The sequence below is a fragment of the Epargyreus clarus genome, unplaced genomic scaffold (genome assembly GCF_041222505.1).
Source record: "Epargyreus clarus isolate Ecla_fem2 unplaced genomic scaffold, WU_Ecla_fem_2.2 ptg000025l, whole genome shotgun sequence".
In the NCBI taxonomy this organism is placed as follows: domain Eukaryota; kingdom Metazoa; phylum Arthropoda; class Insecta; order Lepidoptera; family Hesperiidae; genus Epargyreus; species Epargyreus clarus.
In genome coordinates this window covers 3,679,837-3,701,987 of record NW_027332232.1, presented here as the reverse complement: position 1 = coordinate 3,701,987, position 22,151 = coordinate 3,679,837, and the positions used below count along the sequence as shown (strand labels likewise).

General features: G+C 37.2%; 1 protein-coding gene across 2 annotated transcripts; it reads right to left on the bottom strand.

Moving 5' to 3' along the window:
- Positions 1-8,915: 8,915 nt before the first annotated feature.
- LOC140752850 (uncharacterized) lies at positions 8,916-21,769 on the bottom strand. 2 transcript variants are annotated; one of them, XM_073087206.1, is made up of 15 exons: positions 21,711-21,769; positions 20,999-21,081; positions 20,058-20,175; positions 19,173-19,333; positions 18,894-18,944; positions 18,400-18,517; positions 17,739-17,896; positions 17,520-17,570; positions 17,198-17,315; positions 14,210-14,361; positions 12,590-12,640; positions 11,932-12,049; positions 11,196-11,344; positions 11,043-11,090; positions 8,916-9,639 (listed from the first exon to the last, which is right to left on the bottom strand). In XM_073087206.1, the coding sequence occupies exons 1-15, from the start codon at positions 21,713-21,715 to the stop codon at positions 9,491-9,493; spliced, it is 1,530 nt and encodes a 509-aa protein (XP_072943307.1). In that variant the 5' UTR covers positions 21,716-21,769; the 3' UTR covers positions 8,916-9,490. The 2 variants fall into 2 exon arrangements, with proteins under 2 accessions (XP_072943307.1, XP_072943308.1); XM_073087207.1 differs by having other exon boundaries at positions 20,058-20,172.
- Positions 21,770-22,151: the final 382 nt, after the last annotated feature.

Here is a 22,151-nt window from a genome sequence, read left to right as displayed (position 1 = left end):
GGCCCATTTTCATGTCATTTTCACTTTGGCTGACCTAGTTTTCACTCATTCTTTATTAATTTCCAAAATTTACACATATGTATTATACATCGTTGGAATCCTCATAATTAGCCCTATCTAGCTACATAAGTTACCTTATCATACCTAAATTAGTTACAAAGTTATTCGTGAAAATATTCCAAAAATGTACATCTTACGTAATTTTACATGTCAATATTCCTAATTATCTCGAAATTATCACAATTGATTCTTACTATTCTTACATCAATATGAAGCTAGAAACATATTCTAGGAGATAACATTAACTTTAAAAACATAAAACATGTATAAAACTCAAAAACCTAACCTTAAATACTATTTTCATAAAAATGCCTAAAAACTCTAATAAAATACTACAAATGCGACCGATAGCGCCATCTACCGTGTCTTATCCTAAAACTTAAAACTTACGTAATGTATTTTCTTATTAAAGTTATATAAACATATTCAGTCAGACTTAAAACACAAGTTAATTACAATTATTCATAAAATATCGTTTGTCAGTCGCCGACATTTGCAGAACTAAAACGAATTCTCATTGAGTTACATTTAAAATAAGCGCCCATCTATGATCTAACTGAACTGTCATCGATAAGCTATATTCACAAAACCTCAATAGATGTCGCACCACTTAATTTTTTGATATTAAACTCTACATCCTAGGAGTTAAAAGTTAAAATAAAGTTTGGAAAATCCAAAACTGCACGACTCATAATGCGCATTTAATTATGAAATATAAAAAAAAAAAAAAAACTTAAGTCGTTCAAAATTAATTGCCGAAAAAACAGCTGTAGTAGGAAGAAGGTACTACACAAGCGCCCCTGGTGGAATAAATGTACATAATATCTATAGATATACAGTCTTGTAGTTTACGTTTTTTATTAATTGCAATTAAATTATCTCGACAATAGTATGCAAAATATCTTGATTCCGTGAACTAACAAGGCTATAATAATAAAAATAGCCGCGAAAATGAAGCGAAAAAAATTTTTCGATCGTAAAGCACTCTCTGATGCTTCGCATCATGAGTCGTGCAATTGCATAATGAATTAAAGACTAACTAACATTCACGATTCACGAAACGCCGTGAGCCGCGACCTTAATTGACCTGATCTATTTGGGTTTGATCTGCAGATCAAACTCTATAAAATAAAATGAATAAAATAGAATAAATGTTTAAAAAAGTTATAGACACCTTCAGCTTTAATCTGCAAAGTATACACAAAAAATGTATATTTTTAAAATTTCATTGACCTTGCGGATGCTCTTGCCGTTATCTGATCAGAATAATATTTTACACACTGTCTACTAAAGTCTAGCCTCGTCTCGCTCGCAAGCCCGGTCGGTTCCCACACCGGCGCATTCCAACACTAACTTAATCGAGTGCTACTAGATGGCGCTAGCGCTCCGGAAGCGCCTCAGTACCGCGATATCCGACATGTATGTTATTGTTGATCGTCGTGTTTGAACTCGAATGTTTTCTTATTTTCATAGGGCGTTTGTTAAAATGTGTGTAGTTCATAAAGTTTTAGTTTGTTGTTAATTTTGACGTGACAACGTCTTAAATTAGGTTGCGGCTGGGAGTCACTTATGAAAAACTGGTTGCCTGTAAAGTCGGTTTTACGGGCGAAGATTTTACGTGACAACGTCTTTTTCTCGGTAGAATATTTATTGATATGAATATAATTAAATTGCACAATAGGAACAAGGAATTGAATGAAAATAAGAATTGCACAGTTTTGTCCGTCTTATTGCGGAGTCTGGGGGGTTCGACACACGCTGCCCCAAGGCCAAGAACGACCAATATGGGCAGGTGTTGTGTGTCCAGGTCATACAACACCTCCACATGGACTGGACACGGGAGATCCTTGTGAAGCACAATGTCCAGGACATCTGGGCGGTGGGACTCGGTCGAGGGGATATGGGTCGGTGCCTCGGGCCCCTGTACCTCATACCCTTTAACCTCGGCGTCATCGTACAGCTTCCGTCCCGCGGTGGTTGTGACTCTGGATCCCCAAGCCAAGTGCTTGGCGTTGAGGTCGCCAGCCACCAAGGTCGGAGCACCACTGTCCATGATGTTCTTGATGTCCTGCGGGTCAAATTGGGGACCAGGCGGGCGGTAGGCCGCGTATATCCGCAGGTCCTTCCCGGCCGCACTCAGCGCTACCCCTATGGAGCGCGTCTGGGCGAAGGCCGGGAGTGGCAACTCCTCGTGTACCAAGTCGTGGCGCACCGCAACCGCGGTTCCCCTGTAAGGAAATCCCGCGGGCGATATTTCGTCACGTCGGTACACGTGGTAGTTAGGCAGCCTAAAATCGAGGCCTGCGCGTAGCTTAGTCTCGCCCAGGAGCACGACGTGAATGTCCTGCTCCCGGACGAGGCCACGCAACGCATGCAGGTGGGATTTAACGCCTCCCGGATTCCAGTACAGCACCCTGAGGGATGCCACACTGGATGCCGAGGAGGTCGCGGATAATGCGTTGAACCACCCGAGCTCTCTTTCCAACTTTTTCGGCCTACCCTCCGCATAGCTTCATTTCGGGGAGCGAGCAGGATAGCACCATCGTGTGTATCCACTCACCTATCCCTTTTCTGCGAAAAGGGCGTTGTGTTGGACAGTCCGCGCGTAACTGATTTCCGTCGTCCGTCGCTGGCACCCTCGCCCGGCTTCACACATGCTTAAGCCTACTATCGCTGGGACGTCTTACCCTCCGGGCGCACATATATTGCGACAATGTCAACATAAGGGCGGTGGGCAGGAAATTCGGGTCTCGAGGATACCCTCTTTGCCCGGGCAGATTCTCAGGTGGTAAATACCCCCCGGATTCTTGATATTTATTCATAATAATATAATGTTATTTAAAACATAATAAAATAATGAACAAATATTAAAAATTTCTATCATCCCCCTGTTGAGGGGGTGATTCGGTAATTATCGCGTCGTTGTACCGAGCGGACGGTCGGCCCCCTGATGGTCGGGGGTCGCCAGCCCCATGCTTAAGCCGGAAAACTGGTTTTCTGAGCTACCCCAGAGCAATACCGTAAAGAGAGCCGCGCTTTTTTAGGCCCATTTTCATGTCATTTTCACTTTGGCTGACCTAGTTTTCACTCATTCTTTATTAATTTCCAAAATTTACACATATGTATTATACATCGTTGGAATCCTCATAATTAGCCCTATCTAGCTACATAAGTTACCTTATCATACCTAAATTAGTTACAAAGTTATTCGTGAAAATATTCCAAAAATGTACATCTTACGTAATTTTACATGTCAATATTCCTAATTATCTCGAAATTATCACAATTGATTCTTACTATTCTTACATCAATATGAAGCTAGAAACATATTCTAGGAGATAACATTAACTTTAAAAACATAAAACATGTATAAAACTCAAAAACCTAACCTTAAATACTATTTTCATAAAAATGCCTAAAAACTCTAATAAAATACTACAAATGCGACCGATAGCGCCATCTACCGTGTCTTATCCTAAAACTTAAAACTTACGTAATGTATTTTCTTATTAAAGTTATATAAACATATTCAGTCAGACTTAAAACACAAGTTAATTACAATTATTCATAAAATATCGTTTGTCAGTCGCCGACATTTGCAGAACTAAAACGAATTCTCATTGAGTTACATTTAAAATAAGCGCCCATCTATGATCTAACTGAACTGTCATCGATAAGCTATATTCACAAAACCTCAATAGATGTCGCACCACTTAATTTTTTGATATTAAACTCTACATCCTAGGAGTTAAAAGTTAAAATAAAGTTTGGAAAATCCAAAACTGCACGACTCATAATGCGCATTTAATTATGAAATATAAAAAAAAAAAAAAAACTTAAGTCGTTCAAAATTAATTGCCGAAAAAACAGCTGTAGTAGGAAGAAGGTACTACACAAGCGCCCCTGGTGGAATAAATGTACATAATATCTATAGATATACAGTCTTGTAGTTTACGTTTTTTATTAATTGCAATTAAATTATCTCGACAATAGTATGCAAAATATCTTGATTCCGTGAACTAACAAGGCTATAATAATAAAAATAGCCGCGAAAATGAAGCGAAAAAAATTTTTCGATCGTAAAGCACTCTCTGATGCTTCGCATCATGAGTCGTGCAATTGCATAATGAATTAAAGACTAACTAACATTCACGATTCACGAAACGCCGTGAGCCGCGACCTTAATTGACCTGATCTATTTGGGTTTGATCTGCAGATCAAACTCTATAAAATAAAATGAATAAAATAGAATAAATGTTTAAAAAAGTTATAGACACCTTCAGCTTTAATCTGCAAAGTATACACAAAAAATGTATATTTTTAAAATTTCATTGACCTTGCGGATGCTCTTGCCGTTATCTGATCAGAATAATATTTTACACACTGTCTACTAAAGTCTAGCCTCGTCTCGCTCGCAAGCCCGGTCGGTTCCCACACCGGCGCATTCCAACACTAACTTAATCGAGTGCTACTAGATGGCGCTAGCGCTCCGGAAGCGCCTCAGTACCGCGATATCCGACATGTATGTTATTGTTGATCGTCGTGTTTGAACTCGAATGTTTTCTTATTTTCATAGGGCGTTTGTTAAAATGTGTGTAGTTCATAAAGTTTTAGTTTGTTGTTAATTTTGACGTGACAACGTCTTAAATTAGGTTGCGGCTGGGAGTCACTTATGAAAAACTGGTTGCCTGTAAAGTCGGTTTTACGGGCGAAGATTTTACGTGACAACGTCTTTTTCTCGGTAGAATATTTATTGATATGAATATAATTAAATTGCACAATAGGAACAAGGAATTGAATGAAAATAAGAATTGCACAAATTTTAACTATAGAAATATATTTTGTTTAGTCTCTAGTGCTGCGCGCGCGGCAGACCGATCATAGTTGAGTGGGAGAGAGACGCAAGGCATTCGGCGGGCCTCTCTCTCGTTCGGTGACTCATCGTAACGTTACCGGGCGTTACACTTTTTCATAAGTGACTCCCAGCCGCAACCTAATTTAAGACGTTGTCACGTCAAAAATAGGTGTTAGTTTTGGCGCGAAATAGTAACACATTTAAAAAAAAAGTTAACCGAACCTATCGAGTAGGGTATCAAATGAAAGGAAATTAAACGGAGATTATAAATACATATTTGTATATATTTGACGACCCGCGTGGCGGAGCGGTCACGCGCTGACGCGGCCGGTCTGACGCGCAGAGGGTCCCGGGTTCGATCCCCGGCCAAGACAGATTTCTAAATGATGAATTTAGATTTCTGTTTCTGGGTCTGGGTGTTTGTGTATTTGTCTCTGTGTGTGTCCATAGCACCCACGATACAGGGAATCCTAGTGTGGGGCTGTGAGTGTAGAAAGCGTTTAATATAAAACAGCAAGGTGACTGACTGACTGACTAACTAAATGACTTTTTCATTTTTCAGAAATTAACGTACAGCCTAAACTAAGGACCTTACAGTTCTGAAATTTTGCACGTAGGTTCTTTTAACAGTAGGGTGTCGAAATAAAGAAAATTAAGAATAGATTACTCATACATTATGTATAATATATCTTATATATAAAATTCTCGTGTTAGTTACCGTACTCCTCCGAAACGGCTTCACCGATTTTCACCAAATTTTATATACATAATCAGTAGGTCTGAAAATCGGCCACTATCTATTTTTTACCCCTAAGTGATAAGGGTTGTTCGCCCTTAACATTTTTTTATTTATATGGCAACACAACGTTTGCCGGGTCAGCTAGTACATATATACACATCGAGATGACTGTCTGACTAAATGAGTGAGTTGCTGTGCCAGAGATCAACGCAAATGGAAACCGCTGAACTTAAGCGTGCTGGAATTTTACACATAGGTTCTTTATATAGCGTAAATGAGCACTAGGATAAATAAAATAGGATAATATCGTTTGAACATCTTTTGTTTTTGAAGCAGACACCTACTATGAAACTTTGTATTGGCTTTCTGGATAAAAATAATGAAATACGTATTTCACTGCTTTTGGAAATTCTACTTCAGCCTTTTTGGTGCAGTCGGGTTTTTGATTTTTAAATTAATTACTTGTTTAGTATTGTTTAGTGAATATTTATATAATTTAAAGAGCAGTGATAGTCTAGTGGCTGTAACTCGGTCTCTCGACTGACGGTTCTAAGGTTAAAATACCTCGCACGCACCTCCGTTTTTTAAATTATGTGTGTATTACAAATTAATTATCACTTGCGTTAATGTTGAAAGAAAATATCGTGAGGAAACCTGCATCTGAACGACAAAAAAATATATAATTGTTAATACAACAAGATCATTCGTCTTATTGCTAAGTGTAGGACAAGAACATTGCATAATAGGTTAGTGTTTTCTATGTCTTAATAAAACAATATCCTACAGGAAGCACGTATGTTTTACTACTCTGACAAGAAATTTCATTTTTGTTTTTTATTATACAAAAAAAACAATATCATAAAATGAAAACATTTTTTTGTTCGAAATATAAATAACTTTATTTTCAAGTGACATAAGTACAATCATATTATAGCTTAAGAACCTAAAACCACACTAAAGTCACAAAAGGAAAATCCCGATGAGGAGAATAGGATAATATAATTAAAATCGTGTATTGTCATTGGTTCGTAATTATTTGTTCTAAATTTTTAATTGTAGGTAAAAATGGAGTTCAAAGATGCCGTTACATATCCAAATACTACACTCGCGGGCAAACGAATCGACTCACACTCCAAACGCGCACTCAAAGCCGCTGCATTTGAAAACGCAGATGTATTTTTGTTACAAAATTACTTTTTCTTAAAGCTTAAAAACCTAGCTTTGGAATGATATAATTACCATAAAACTCAGTACAATACTTTTTTTTTAAATTGGTGCCGAATTGAAGTAGCGAGAATTGTGCTCGTTGTCATACCCACTATTTGCGGACTGTAATTCCGTATAAAAGGCCATTGTGTTGTCATAAAGTTATCACATGTTGACCTGTACACATATCCACTACGTGCGCTCATTATTTCGACGACATCATGGATAAAACACCGGAATAGAGCGCTCAAGTTGTTGCGTTGTTGCAACAGGGCCTTAGCCAGGGTGCAGTACCTCGACAGTTTCGTTTGTCGCAATCTGCTGTTTCAAGAGTTTACAGACGCTTTCAAGAGACTGGCGGCTTTTTTCGGAGACCAAGCAATAAGCCAACCTCATTCCAAAATGGGCTGCCAAAGACCCCAAATTGGCCACAAGACACCAGCAAGCTCGATTTCAATTTGCTCGGTAGCGTCTCGATTGGAGCATCGACCAATGGCGCTCTGTCTTGTCCACTGACGAATGCAGAATGTGTTTGCATGATAATGACAGGATAGATCAGGTCTACAGGCGTCTAGGAAAATGGTTTGCGCAGTGTTGGTTTAATGAAACAGTTGCCTAAGGGGGCGGTTCTTGTAAGATATGGTCCGGGATTTTGCACGACTCATGATGCGAAGCATCAGAGAGTGCTTTACGATCGAAAAATTTTTTTCGCTTCATTTTGGCGGCTATTTTTATTATTATAGCCTTGATAGTTCACGGAATCAAGATATTTTGCATACTATTGTCGAGATAATTTAATGGAGATTAATTCCATACTTTTTAAAAATTGATTTACTGCAATAGAATTGGAAAATAATTATAGTTCAAAAAACTAAAAAACACGCTTTTATGATAAAATCAACTAAAAAGTAGAAAATAATTTTCAATCTAAGAATCAATTAAGGAACAGTAAATAGTATAATTGTGGAAAAAGTGTGGGGTGTTTTTCGAACCTGATAAATGGAGCACCCCACACTTTTTCCACAATTATACTATTTACTGTCAAGCCCAACGACAGACGAACAGACCGCAGAGGGTTACGTTTTAACCTTTGAGTAGGGAATCCTAAAAATCATTCTACAAGAGGGCATTATAGATATGTTTCAGAACATTTGAGTTATAGGGAAATAACATTATTATTTTCTAAACTAAAAATCACGATATAAAAGTTACGCCTATTGAAACTAAATAGCAATAATTATTTGAAATCTAAAGTTGCGATGAACTTTGCTGAAGGTGTTTGAAAAATCTCGCCTCGAAAATCGTTAATCCAGAGGATGTTGATAAGGACAATGGTACAGAACTATTAATTAAAAATATTGAATTGTCATCGGTCCTTAATAAGTATGCCAAATTTCGAGTTAATCCGACGTTTTGACCCCTTAAAATCATGTTGAAAGATTCCGTTACATACTAACATACCAACATACCAACATACCAACATACCAACATACATACGTCTGAAGCTAATAAAAGCGTGTTAAAAACACCAAAATAGGTCAAAAAATTTTCCTGTCCGTCATGTGTGAAACCTGAAAACACTGTAACTTGTGAAAAAATCCATCATTTGAGTTAATTTTTTTTTTTTTTTAATTCTAATCGACGATTGTAGGTCACTGAATGCGAATGATTAATTAATCAGTGTCGTTTAATTGCAATTAATAAAAAACGAAAACTACAAGACTATATATATATAGATATTATGTACATTTATTCCACCAGGGGCGCTTGTGCAGTACCTTCTTCCTACTACAGCTGTTTTTTCGGCAATTAATTTTGAACGACTTAAGTTTTTTTTTTTTTTTTATATTTCATAATTAAATGAGCATTATGAGTCGTGCACTTTTGGATTTTCCAAACTTTCTTTTGACGAAAAAACGTAGCTCGATTTCGTGCCTGCAGGAGGCCGAGGAGGAGGACTGACTGCTGACCTATACATCATAGATGTTCTCTCGGATCATGTCGTATGCCAGGTTCATTGGGGATAAATTTATGTTAATGCATGATAATGCCCGGTGTCACACTGTACGTGTCACTAGGGAATTCCTCAATGAAGTCGGTATACCGACGGTGGACTGGCCTGCGCTTAGCCCAGACATGAATCCGATTGAGCATTTGTGGGATGTATTGTAACGAAACGTTCAGACCAGAAATCCGGCTCCTTCAAACGTTGGCGAGCTCCAAAGCGCATTATTAGAGGAGTGGGAGGCTATGCCCCAAGCCACTATAAAAAAATGGTCTATTCAATGGCAAATCAAATGCAATCAGTTATTAGGGCAAGGGGAGGTAACACCCGACATTAATTACACCAACTAAACAATTTTAAAATGTTCGTAATGTCCTTTATTTCACTTCAATCGCATCAATCCCTTTGGTAAAATTTCCTTTTATCCTGCATTTTGGCTAAGATTGTTTTTAATAAAATAACTACTGTACAGATTTCCATGAAAAAGATGTCATTGGAAAGCTAGGTTTTTAAACTTTAAGAAAAAATAATTTTGTAACAAAATTACATTTGGCGTTTTCAAATGCAGCGGCTCTGAATGCGCGCTTGGAGAGTGAGTCGATTCGCTTGCAGCCAAGTGTAGTAGCTAATAAAAGTGTGGTGAATATCTGTGTTTATATTTATAAAAAAAATGATCTTCATCAGATGAATCTGACGAATTTGATGAATCTTCTTCGCCACAAGAATGACGCTCATCTTCATATCCCTCATTTTTCTCATTTGTATTTTGTAATTCTGTAATAACGTAAAAAAATAAATAAACTGCCAAATATTTAACCAATAAAGTTCAGTACCAGGATTGAATAAGTTGACAATTCGATACTTCACATTTTTCATTACAGCTATTTGTTCTCTTTCGTGACAGTTATTTAAAAAATTACACAAGTGTCTAACTAATACGGTTTAAGAGATAAAGCCTAGTGACACACGAACAGACAGCTGAGGGTTTCGTTTTAACCTTTGAGTACGGAATCCTAAAAATCATTCTTCAAGAGGGCATTATAAATATGTTTCAGAACATTTGAGTTATAGAGGAATAATATTATTTATTTCTAAACTAAAAATCACGCTATAACAGTTATTGAAACTGAAAAGCAATAATTATTTGCAATCTAGTAACTTGCGATGAACTTTCTCTAAGGCGCACGAACAATCTCGCCTCGAAAATCGTTAATCCTCAAGATGTTGATAAGGACAATGGAATAAAATTATTAAAATCGGTTTTTGATAATTCTTTAAAATAATTGAATTAAACTGAACGTTCAAGGTGGATAGAAATCGGGTTCAAAGATTCCGTTACTTGTTACATACATACAACGCAAGGTAATAAAAGCGTGTTTAAAATAATGCTCTGCGTATGCATGATTTTAAAAGCTTGTAGTTAGTCAATATGGTGTAAATTTTCTCTTCCCGGCTTTGATTAGCGTAGGAGTGGAATGTCGAACCACGTAATTGGTAGGACAATGTGGCTGTTAAATTATTTATATACTAGCTAACCCGGCTAACTTTGTACCGCCTCAAAATCTATTTACAAATATATTTCATATAAAATATAGCTTATGTTAGTCGTGGATAATGTAGCTTTCGAATGGTGATGGAATTTTTAAAATCGGTCCAGTAGTTTTTGAGCCTATTCATTACAATCAAACAAACAAACAAAGTTTTCCTCTTTTTTTATAATATTAGTATAGATGTAAGCAACATTGGAAGTATTCGCTGGTTAGTAGTTATTTTTGATGACCTCGTTAACGAAATATTGGTGACAATTGGAAGAATAAAATGGAACGAATTGGACAATATTGGAAGAAGGGAAATCCGATCAAACCATACATTTTGTATTACTAATATATTTACTTATTTTGAATAATGTTTATAAATATCTTAAGAATTAACATGCAAATCCACAGTTAGTAATATATTTTTTTGAATCGTAAAATCGGCATATTTTGTCCCTGTTACTCGTGTGAGCTACCACAATCCAGAATTTTGTTAAGAGAAAAAATGAGCTACTCACGGAAAATTTGCTTGTAAGTAATCAGTTATAAAAAAATAGGCTCTGGATCCTATGGACTCTATTGGACTACAATTGAGAATAAGTAAATCAATTCGTTTGTTAGCACGACAAAGTTTATACGTACTACTTTTCGTTGGAGTTAAGTTTCGTTTTGGAGGCTGATCCGGAATACCTGAAATTTGGATAAAATTATTAACTTGTGATGCTTATTGTCTTCTTCGAGTCAGTGTCTCCGGAGTCAAATCATAAAGGGATCTACCACAGTCCTTAGTATTACCGTTTGTTGGCTTCCTCGTGTCCCTGGGGGCAGGTGTAGTATTACCTGTGTCACCAGACACAGGTGCAGTGGAAGTGGATGTGTTCGCTGTGGCCGTAAGATCAGTCAGTCTGCAGCACACGTAGCGGGCGTTAGAGCACCGGGATGATCTGGAAGAAAATTAACTTTTATTATCTAATAATTATTAAATAGGACTTTTTGAAAAATAAATGATACTATTTTCTGGTGTGTAGAGCAGGTTCACGAATACGGTTTGCAACTTATTGCTACGAACACTGCATAAGATGTTTCCGTCAAGAAAGAAGGGCGATGGAATTTCCATACTATATTATTTTGAATTCGTTCCTGTTTTGATGTGAAACATCTATAGCCGCACGTAAAACCGATTTCTGGCGTGGCGACGCATGCAGTGGCGCCACGCTATACGATGGTATATATATACAGTCTATATGCAGTAGTGTGTACGGTGTGGCGACGCGTCGCCATGCGCAATCGAATTCAATAAATAGTCATCGTTATCTGGAAAAAAATCGTAATATTTTATTTTATCATTATGACATATTTAGTTCCTATCACAATATGTTCTTTTCTGCATATTACTTTTACAAAATAATGTCGATGTTTCACATCTGCCAGGCGTCCCGTGACGGCTCACATTGTTTTTAACAGGGGTGCTTTTTTTTGTTATGATTTTCTAAATTTTAATAGTTAATTAAGATTCTAAACACTCTTCTACCTGATATCAAGTAGAGAAGAGCCATCTTCGATGATAGTGTTGTTTTTTTGACTGCATTGATAGTGGTTTACGCATCTGCCGGGGTAGTTGTCTCTTGTCGTGCATTCAGTAGGCTCTACTGAAATTTAATAGATATAAAATACTAGTGTAATTATTTAGAAATGTATTAGTTATATTGACAATCGTTATATTATTATAATTGAATTTCAATAATAATATTCATTAATGATCAATTATTTTGTTATTTTAAATTAATGGATTATTGCAATTGATTTTTAATTATTATTATGTTACCAGAATAAGATCAGTCATATTGCTATGAAATATCATTAATTTAATTCAATATACAAAATAAATCATTCAATGATGGAAACAATCATTCTTCACGTCATTTATTGAATAAACGCAATGTTACATTTATTCATTTCTTAAACCATAATTAACGTAGTGATGTTATTCTAAATCTAATCTAATCTAAACCATCCAAGGTCAGCTGCGGAATGGGTCAATGGTTTTTGAATTTCTAGTGCGTAACTGTCTAGGGCGTAACTGTCTCTTAATGTAGTTCTATTCAACGTGTAAGACCATTTTTGCATTTCTAGATAGGGCGAATTTGACTACATCCAATGTCTTTTTATTGTATTATTTTTATACTTACTGACTCTGGTTGGAGTCAAGTCTAATTTATTAGGAGAAATGTCTGGACGACCTGAAATTTGGATTAAAATATTAATAACAAGCTTTTAACCCCTGTTTTACCCACTTAGGGGTAGATTTTCCATAAATGGTGCAAAAAAATCTATAATTCCTAAACAGAAAGCCAATTGCAAATTTTCACAGTCCTTGCTTCCAAATTACCGGATTCTAAAATAAAGTTCCACCCCTTATTAAACACCTTAAGGGTTGATTTTCCAGAAGCGGTGAAATAGGTATCCTATTATTTTCAATCAGAAAACCAAATACCATTTTTACAGACTGCTTCAAAAACTGCGAACTTCTAAACGAAGTTTCTTCCCCTATTTTACCCTCTTAAGGGTAGATGTTTTATTAACGGTGATGAAGAAGCTCTATTATTTCGAACCAGAGAGCTAAATGCTATTTTTACAGACCTTGTTTTCAAATTGACGGATTTTAAAATAAAGTTCCATCCCCTATAAAAAGACCTTTAGGGTTGATTTTCCAAAAACGGTGAAATAGGTGTGCTATTATTTTTAATCCGACGGCCAAATACATATTTTCAAAAACTTTGCATCAAAATTTGTGAACTTCCCAACAAACTTTCAACCCCTATTTTACCCCCTTAAAGGTGGAATATAAAAAAATTCGTTCTTGGTGCGCATCTACGTTATAAAATGAAACTATAGTCTAAAGTCCATGGTTCTCTCTTTTATAGTTTAGGCAGCGTACGTAAAATAAGTAACTTTTCTAAAATATCATACGGAACCCTATTTTTTTTTCAAAATAAAATATATCCTATGTTACTCGTGGATAATGTAGCTTTCGAATGGTGAAAGAATTTTTAAAATCGGTCCAGTAGTTTTCGAGCCTATGCATTACAAACAAACAAAGTTTTCCTCTTTATAATATTAGTATAGACAATTTAAAACCTCATTTAAAAGAGAGCTTACATTCATTCAATGCTACATTTCTTAATTTATAATTAATGTAGATGGTTTTTGCGGCTGTTTTATCACTATTAACGTAGAGTTTTTAACATTCTGTCGTTCTAGCCCTATATACTGGTTTTGTACCATATAGAAGTAGCGGACGTGCAAGCCGTCTACCTCACGGTATGTGAACATTTGTGAACATGGCATCTGTCATCAATACACACATTAGATAAGAGTCATATATACAGTCAGTCTTATGCTTTCATACTCCTGACGGCTAACCAACGCCTCATATAAGTGTATCTCATATTCCACACTCTTTAAACAAGAGCTTAGTAGCGCCAGCACGCAGGAACGGTTTTTTTATAACATAAGTAGTAGACGAGCTTGCAGTCCATCTGATGGCAAATGGCTATTGCTGCCCATGGACATTTGTAATCAACCTCAGACAACATATGATTCTTGATGTCGCCCACAAATGCGTCGCTACCCCTGAGGACTAAGCTGAAATTCCTGAGATTAGTATATCTCCTTTGCAACACCCTTCTAACCAGAACACGGCAGCGCTTAACACTGTTGTTATTAGACAGAAGTAGGTATGGCGTTGGAGCAACCGGAGTCTCACCACAAAGGCATCTACCATAATATATACCCTGTCCTCGTATTACCGTTTGCTGGCTTCCTCGTGTCCCTGGGGGCAGGTGGTACAGTGTTACCTGCACCAGACACAGGTGTAGTGGAAGTGTCGTTACTGCTCGCCGTAGCAGTCAGATCAGTCAGTCTGCAGCACACGTGCAGGGCGTTAGAGCACTGGGATGATCTGGAAGAAGTGGGGAGTTTATTGGCTAGCATTACGGAAATATTTAATAATCTAAAAGATGAACAATCCGGAATTTGTGAACATTTTCGAGTACCTATTTTTACCCGACTGCCAAGGAAGGGTTATGTTTTTCGCGCGTATCTTGTATGTTTGTCTTTCTTTATTTGATCCGATCTTACAAACGGCTGGATAAATTTCGACAGTTAATGTGTCATTATATTCATCTCAATGACCCGAGTGTCCTTAGATAGGTGTTAGAAAAAAAAAATCAAAAGGGCGATTTTTTGGCGCGAAATAGTTACACATTTCAAAAAAAAAGTTAACCGAACATATCGAGTGGGGTATCAAATGAAAGTAAATTAAACGTAAATTATAAAAATATATTTGTATATATATAAAACAGCAAGATGGCTGACTGACTGACTAATTAAATGACTTTTTCATTTTTCAGAAATCAACGTACAGCCAAAACCGCTCAACTTAGAGTTCTGAAATTTTGCACATGGGTTTGCTATATAGCGTAAATAAATACTAAGAATTTTTTTTTGGAAATTCCGCCCCTATGAGGGTAAAATAGGGAAAAACAGTTTTTTTGAAATCCTTTAATTTTGAAGCAACTACTATAAAATTTAGTATTTAGCTTTCTGGATAGGAACAAGGACACACCTATTTATCCCCATCCGAAAAATTAACCTCGTAGAGGGTAAAATAAGGGTTAAAAGTTCATTTAAACAATCGTCAATTTTGAAGCAAACACTATGAAATGTTGTATTTGGCTTATTGGATAAAAATAATGAAATTCTATCCATTACGAGGTAAAATAATGAACGGAACTTTGAATTACAGAAGTTATATATTTTATGCAGCGTAAATGGTAGATTGTTCTTGCGAAATAGAAACACGTTTTAAAAAAAAGTAAACCAAATCTATCGAGTAGGATATCAAAATAAAGGAACTTAAAAGATATTACACATACATTATATAATATATACATATATAAAACACATTGAGATGACTGTCTGGCTAAATGAGTGGTGTTGCTGTGATAAAGATCAACGCAAAGGAAAACCGCTGAACTTTAGAGTGCTCGAAATTTTACTCTTAGGTCATTTATATAGCGTAAATGAGCACTACGAGGATAAAATAGGATAATATTGCTTGAACATCTTATGATTCTGAAGCAGATACCTTCTATGAATCTATGTATTTGGCTTTCTGGATAAAAATAATAAAACGCCTATTTCACCGTTTTTGGAAAGTCTATTTTAGCTTTTATAGTGCAGTCGGGTTTTTTGATTTTTTAATTAATTAACTAATGTGTAAAGCATTGCTCCGTTCCGCTTTGAAAAGTGTGGCAAAGAAAACATACTTATTCGAAACATTCCAATTTAGTCCTTAAAGATAGCTATGAATATATTTTTTTTATAATATGGGAGTAGCAGACGAACATGCAGTCCACCTGATGGTAAGTGGCTACTGCCACCCATGGACATCTGTAATCAAGCCCAGATAGGATTGCATATTCCTACCCGAAGTCAGCCACAGATGCGCTGCTACCCCTGAGGCCTAAGGTGGTACACCTCGGAAAAGTATGTCTCCCATAACACACCCTTCAAAACGGAACGCAGCAGCGCTTAACACTGCTGTTATGAGGCAGAAATAGGTGTGGTGTTGGTGCCGCCGGAGTCGAACCACAAAGGGTTCTACCACCTTCGAATCTGTGGCACAAGCAGGAATTTAGTCTATTCTGGGTTTGATTAAAGATTACCATGGACGGCAGTTGCTATTTACTATTAAGTAGACTGTATGTCCGTTTCTTACTTCGATATTATCTCGTAAGTGACTAACTTCATATGGACTAGTAGTTCCTGTTCTGTCCCTGTAGTCTCGGGACTAGTATAGGGCTACGGTATCCCCTGCCTGTCGTAAAAGGCGACGAAAAGGGAGCTTCCGGGGTTGCGGGCGGTAAGAGTGGGAGCTCGAACCGTCCAGCAAGCAACCCCGGGAAGTACAGCGGTGTGTGTCACCGCATACCGTCGTAAACACCAGGTGTGCGGGAGGAGCGTTAACTGTTTACCGCAGGGCAAAAGCCCGATAGTGGCATTGGGCTCAGAAGACTCCGGTTTTGTTCCATCTAAGATCCCCGAGTTCTCCACCAAGCACTGAGGATGGCCACCTTGGCGGTTTAGTGCGGTAAAACTTCCACATAACCCGGCATCGCAACCACGTCGTCGGGTACCTTTTGAAGGTTTCCCCCTCAGAAATAAAAAGAAAAAGCTGTTCCTGTTCACAGATGCGTTGCTTCTCCTGAAGCTGATTATTTTATGTAAGTCACTTTCAAGTCAAGTAAGTGCTTCACCCTAGAGACAGCTGTAACGGTGGTACCTTCCAAATCAAACCGTACTAGTTCTACCATCTTCGAAGGTGGTAGAACCCTTTGTGGTTCGACTCCGGCGTCACCACCACCACACCTATTTCTGCCTAATAACAGCAGTGTTAGGCACTACCGTGTTCCATTTTGAAGGGTGTGGTAAGGGAGACATACTTTTCCGAGGCGTTGCAACTTAGTCCTCAGGGGTAGCGGCGCATCTGTGGCTGACTTCAGGAAGGAATATCTAATTCTATCTGAGGTTGATTACAAATGTCCATGGGCCAATGGGCGGCAGTAGCTACTTACCATCAGGTGGACTGCATGCTTGTCTCCTACTACTATATTATAAAAAATCTTACAACAACACATACTTACAATACTTTCGAACTACCTATATACGAAATTTTGTTTTTACCAGAGTTTACCCAGATTTTTATAAATTAAGTGTTCATAATATGCATCTACCTGATATCTATTAAAGAAGAGCCATCTTCGATGATAGTTTTGGTTGTTTGATTGCATTGATAGTAGTTTACGCATCTGCCGGGGTAGTTGTCTCTTGTCGTGCATTCAGTAGGCTCCACTGAAATATAATACATATATTTATTTAAAACAAAAATCTTTTATGATTCATTTAAATACAAATCAGCGAGGAACTATTGTATACTCGTAGTTGAGAAAAATAAATATTCAACAATTTATTAAAAACTTCAAGCTTTGAAGTTGTGTGATTAACGTAATAAATCAATCAATTATTTTTTTAGTACTTTAATGATTGTACACTTACCAGTTTTTGTCGGACTCAAGTCTAGTTTCGGAGGGGACGCACCTGGATAACCTGGCATTTGAATTAAGTTAATCAGCTTCACATAGGATTAGAGTCCTACTTGAGGACAGCCACATGCTTTGCTACACTTACAGTAGCAGTGTTAAACTGCTGTAGTAAGGTAGATATATAGGCAGGTACTTTCAGAATCTAACCACAAAGGGATCTGGCATTCCATACCCTGTCCGTTTGTTGGCTTCCTCGTGTCCCTGGGGGCAGGTGGTGTAGTGTTACCTGTGTCACCAGACACAGGTGCAGTGGAAGTAGATGTGTTCGCTGTGGCAGTAAGATCAGTCAGTCTGCAGCACACGTGGAGGGCGTCAGAGCACCGGGATGATCTGGAAGAAGCGTGGCATTTATTGCCTAGCACTTAGTATAATTTACCCAAAATCTTATCACAATCATATACTTTTAATGTAAAATTAGCAAAAAAAGGGCTTGCTAGCCACCTGATGGTAAGTGGATACAGGCGCTTATGGATGTCTGTAATTAGCACCTGAAAAGATGATGAAAATCCTACCTCAAGTCAATCCTAGATGCAATGCTATCCATGAGGGCTAAACTGGAACGCCTCGGAAAAGTATGTACCCAAAGTTTCTACTTTGGGTACATACTTTTCCGAGGCGTTCCAGTTCAGCCCTCATGGATAGCAGCGCATAGAACTGCTGTTATGGGCAGAAATAGGTGTAGCGGTGATGTAGGTTTTACCACCTTTAGAATGAAGAATAAATGGTGAATGAAACCCCATAACAAAAACACTTATCAACTACTTACAAACTGAATGTTATTATAACTAGAGTTTATTAGGTTTTTTTTATAAGAGTCCAAAATATGCATCTACCTGATATCCAGTAAAGAAGAGCCGTCTTCGATTATAGTGTTGGTTGTTTGACTGCATTGATAGTAGTATACGCATCTGCCGGGGTAATTGTCTCTTGTCGTGCATTCAGTAGGCTCCACTGAAATACGAGTATAATAACAATGTAAGATCATTCATAAATTTGCTGTTCATAATATTATAATTTGAATTTAATAATAAATTAATAATATTCGTTAACGATCACTTATCACTTAAATAGTGAACATTGAAAACTTACTTTTTTTGAGCGAGTAATTCATTTATAATTTCTTATATTAATTTTTTCTCAATTCTCATTCGTTTTTTTCTCAAGTTCTAAGTTCTAATCAAAGCGGGGAATTTTTGCAACAACAAGTTAGGCAAATGTTTATTCATTAATTAGTTGTAAATTTTATACATTGCAACTGTAGTTGTAATTGAAATGACGAATAAATTCATTGATTCATTTGGTTTTATGTCACAGATTTTACACCTACCAGTTTTCGTTGGAGTCAAGTCTAGTTTTAGAGGAGACGCACCTGGATAACCTGGAATTTGGATTAAATGATTAACATGAGATAAACGTTTGTTATTCTCCTCGCTGCCTATCAACCACATCTTAAATCAGCTTCACATAGGATTAGAGTCCTACTTGAGGACAGCTACATGCTTTGCTACTCTTACAATAGCAGTGTTAAACTGCTGTAGTAAGGTAGACATATAGGCAGCGGTAGTACCTTCAGAATCAAACCACAAAGGGATCTGGCATTCCATACCCTGTCCGTTTGTTGACTTCCTGGTGTCCCTGGGAGCAGGTGGCTTAGTGTTACCTGCACCACCAGACACAGGTGTAGTGGAAGTGTCCTTACTGCTTGCCGTAGCAGTCAAATCAGTCAGTCTGCAGCACACGTGGTAGGCGTTAGAGCACTGGGATGATCTGGAAATTGGGGCATTTATTGGCCAACAATTATTATAATTTACACAAAATCTTGTCACTATTATCGTATCTCCAAGTGTTTTGGGATTATTTTTTATGTAGAAGTTTTTTTTATAATATAGGAGTAGCAGACGAGCATGCAGTCCACCTGATGGTAAGTGTTTACTACCGCCCATGGACATCTGTAATCAGCCCCAGATAGGATTAGACATCCCTACCTGAGGTCGGCCACAGACGCGCCGCTACCCCTGAGGACTAAGCTGGAACCCCTCGGAAAAGTTTGTCTCCCTTACCACACCCTTCAAACCAGAACACAGCAGCGCATAACACTGCTGTTATAGGCAGAAATAGGTGTAGTGATGATGCCGCCGGAGTAAAACCAAAAAATTTCTACCACCTTCAGAAAGAAGAATAAATGGTGAAAGAAACCCTTATAACAGATTAAACGATACGCGTTGCTGTGTTCTAGTTTGAAGGGTGTGGTAAGGGGAACATACCTACATTTCCGAGGAATTCCAGCATAAGGCTTTCCAGGTAGAAAACTAATCTTGGGGGTTGAAAACAGATATCCATGGGCAGCAGTAGCCTTTTGCCATCAGGTGAACTGTATGCTCTTCTGCTACTCCCGTATTATAAAACTTCTTATTAACTCAATGTGTTTTAACTAGAATTAGAGTCTTAACAAGTTTTATTTTTTAATTTAGAGTCAAAAATATGTATGTACTTTATATCCAGTAAAGAGGCGCCAGCTTTGATGATAGTGTTGGTTTCTTGATTGCATTGATAGTAGTACACGCATCTGCCGGGGTAGTTGTCTCTTGTCGTGCATTCTTCAGGCTCTACTGAAATATAAAATATATAGACATTATAACAGTGTTTATATAAATGATTCGTAAAAGTATTCAAAATATTGCTAATCGGAATATGATTTGAATTGGATAATAATATTCATTAACGAGCTTTTGCCCGCGGCTTCGCTCGCGAAGTAATATTTTCAACCCCTATTTTATCCCCTCGGGGGTAGAATTGAACAAAATCCTTTCTTAGCGGATGCGTACGTAATAACATCTACCTGCAACTGCATGCCAAATTTCAGCCCGATCCGTCCAATGGTTTGGGCCTTTGAGTTAAATATATTTAAGATGACCAATTATTTTCAATTAATTTATTTACATTATTAGCATAATTGATTTTTAAAGTATTATTATTCATGTTCATTATCATAGAAATTTACATGTAACCAAAATGTTAACATGTAAGCTATAATTTAAAAAATATAGTTCAAAAAACTAGAAATCACGCATTTATTATAAAATCAACTAAAAAGTAGAAAATAAATTTCAATCTTGGATCTCAATTAAGGAACAGTAAATAGTATAATTGTGAAAAAAGCGTGGGGTGCTCCATTTATCAGTTTTCGAAAAGCACATCACTTATCACATCCTTCAAACCAGAACACACTAGCGCTTAACGCTAGTTACTGTTATGAGGCAGAAATAGGCGAGGCGGTGGTGTCGCCGGAGTCGAACCACAAAGGGTTCTACCAACTTCAATCACCGGTTTTAGTCAGTAGGAGTCTGATATGTAGGGGTTTCCTATGTAAAATCTACCTCAGAATCAAAAGATATCCCCCAAATGTATGATAAAAGTAGAATGCATACAAACCACGATTTAGCTTCCAATTGTCATCTTTTAGTATCCTAGCACCCAGGACAAGACCTGGTATGGACATAAGCAGCAGAAATAACCTGGAAAGTATTTTATTTTTATAATTACTTTTATGTTAGGAAGTAATAGTTGTTTTCTTTGAAATTTGGCTACGATTTAGAATCCCTGGATTTTGGAATCATGTATAAATTAAGAATTATTATTAATCACTTGCTGAAATGATGAAGAGAATCTTGAGAAAGATGATTTTTTTTAATAATAATTTAAATAAGTGACTACTGCCGCCCAACGACATATAGTAATATTCCCAGATAAGATAAGTCATATTTCAGGTTACAAATGCGTCGCCACCCCCGAAGTTACTGAGGTACTGTGTTGGAATGCCTCGGATAAGTATGTCGCTCTTACCACACCCTTCGAACCAGAACACAGCAGCGCGTAAAACTACTGTTATTAGGCAGAAATAAATATTGCGTTCATCGGCGTCCCGATGGCACTCATCGAATCGAATCACACAGGGTTCTATCATCTTAATAAATATATATGCACATGACAAGACTTAGTGCTCAGGAGTAGCATTTTACATTGTTTACATTTATCGATAACATGCACGAAACGAAAACGACGATTAAAAAAAATCAACACGATTATAATTGTTTAAATTTTACTTTTAGGCATATGGATTATTTATCTGTTGAAGTTCACGTACCTCATTATGGCGGGAAAACGGAGAACAAAATGGCGGAACCTCTCCGTACGACCGACACACGACCACTGGCGAAAAAACTACTATCAAAAGATATGACATAATGCTCGGTTTTCCCCAATTATCTGTTTATGATTGTCATGTTCAATTGCGAATAAGTGAATAAATAATTATCCTCAACACAATATTTTCCCAGAAAATTCATATTTTCAGCCAACATCAGTACTATAAAATGGCAACTAATTTATTAAATAATAAAATTATCTTCTACACATAATATATATTTTTTAATAAAATATAGGAGCAGCAGAGGAGCATGCAGTCCACCTGATGTTAAGTGCTTACTGCCGCCCATGGATATCTGTAATCAACCACAGATACGATAAGATATCTTCCTGAGGTCGGTCACTAATACGCCGCTACCCCTGAGGACTAAGCTGGAAC

What these genes read in the sequence shown, in the direction of transcription:
- LOC140752850 (XM_073087206.1), bottom strand. An exon ending in CAATTGGAAGCTAAATCGTG is followed by an intron (nt 20,176 to 20,998) that starts GTTTGTATGCAT and finishes TTTATATTTCAG; the next exon opens with TAGAGCCTGAAGAATGCACG. An exon ending in GAAGCCAACAAACGGACAGG is followed by an intron (nt 17,571 to 17,738) that starts GTATGGAATGCC and finishes TTCAAATGCCAG; the next exon opens with GTTATCCAGGTGCGTCCCCT.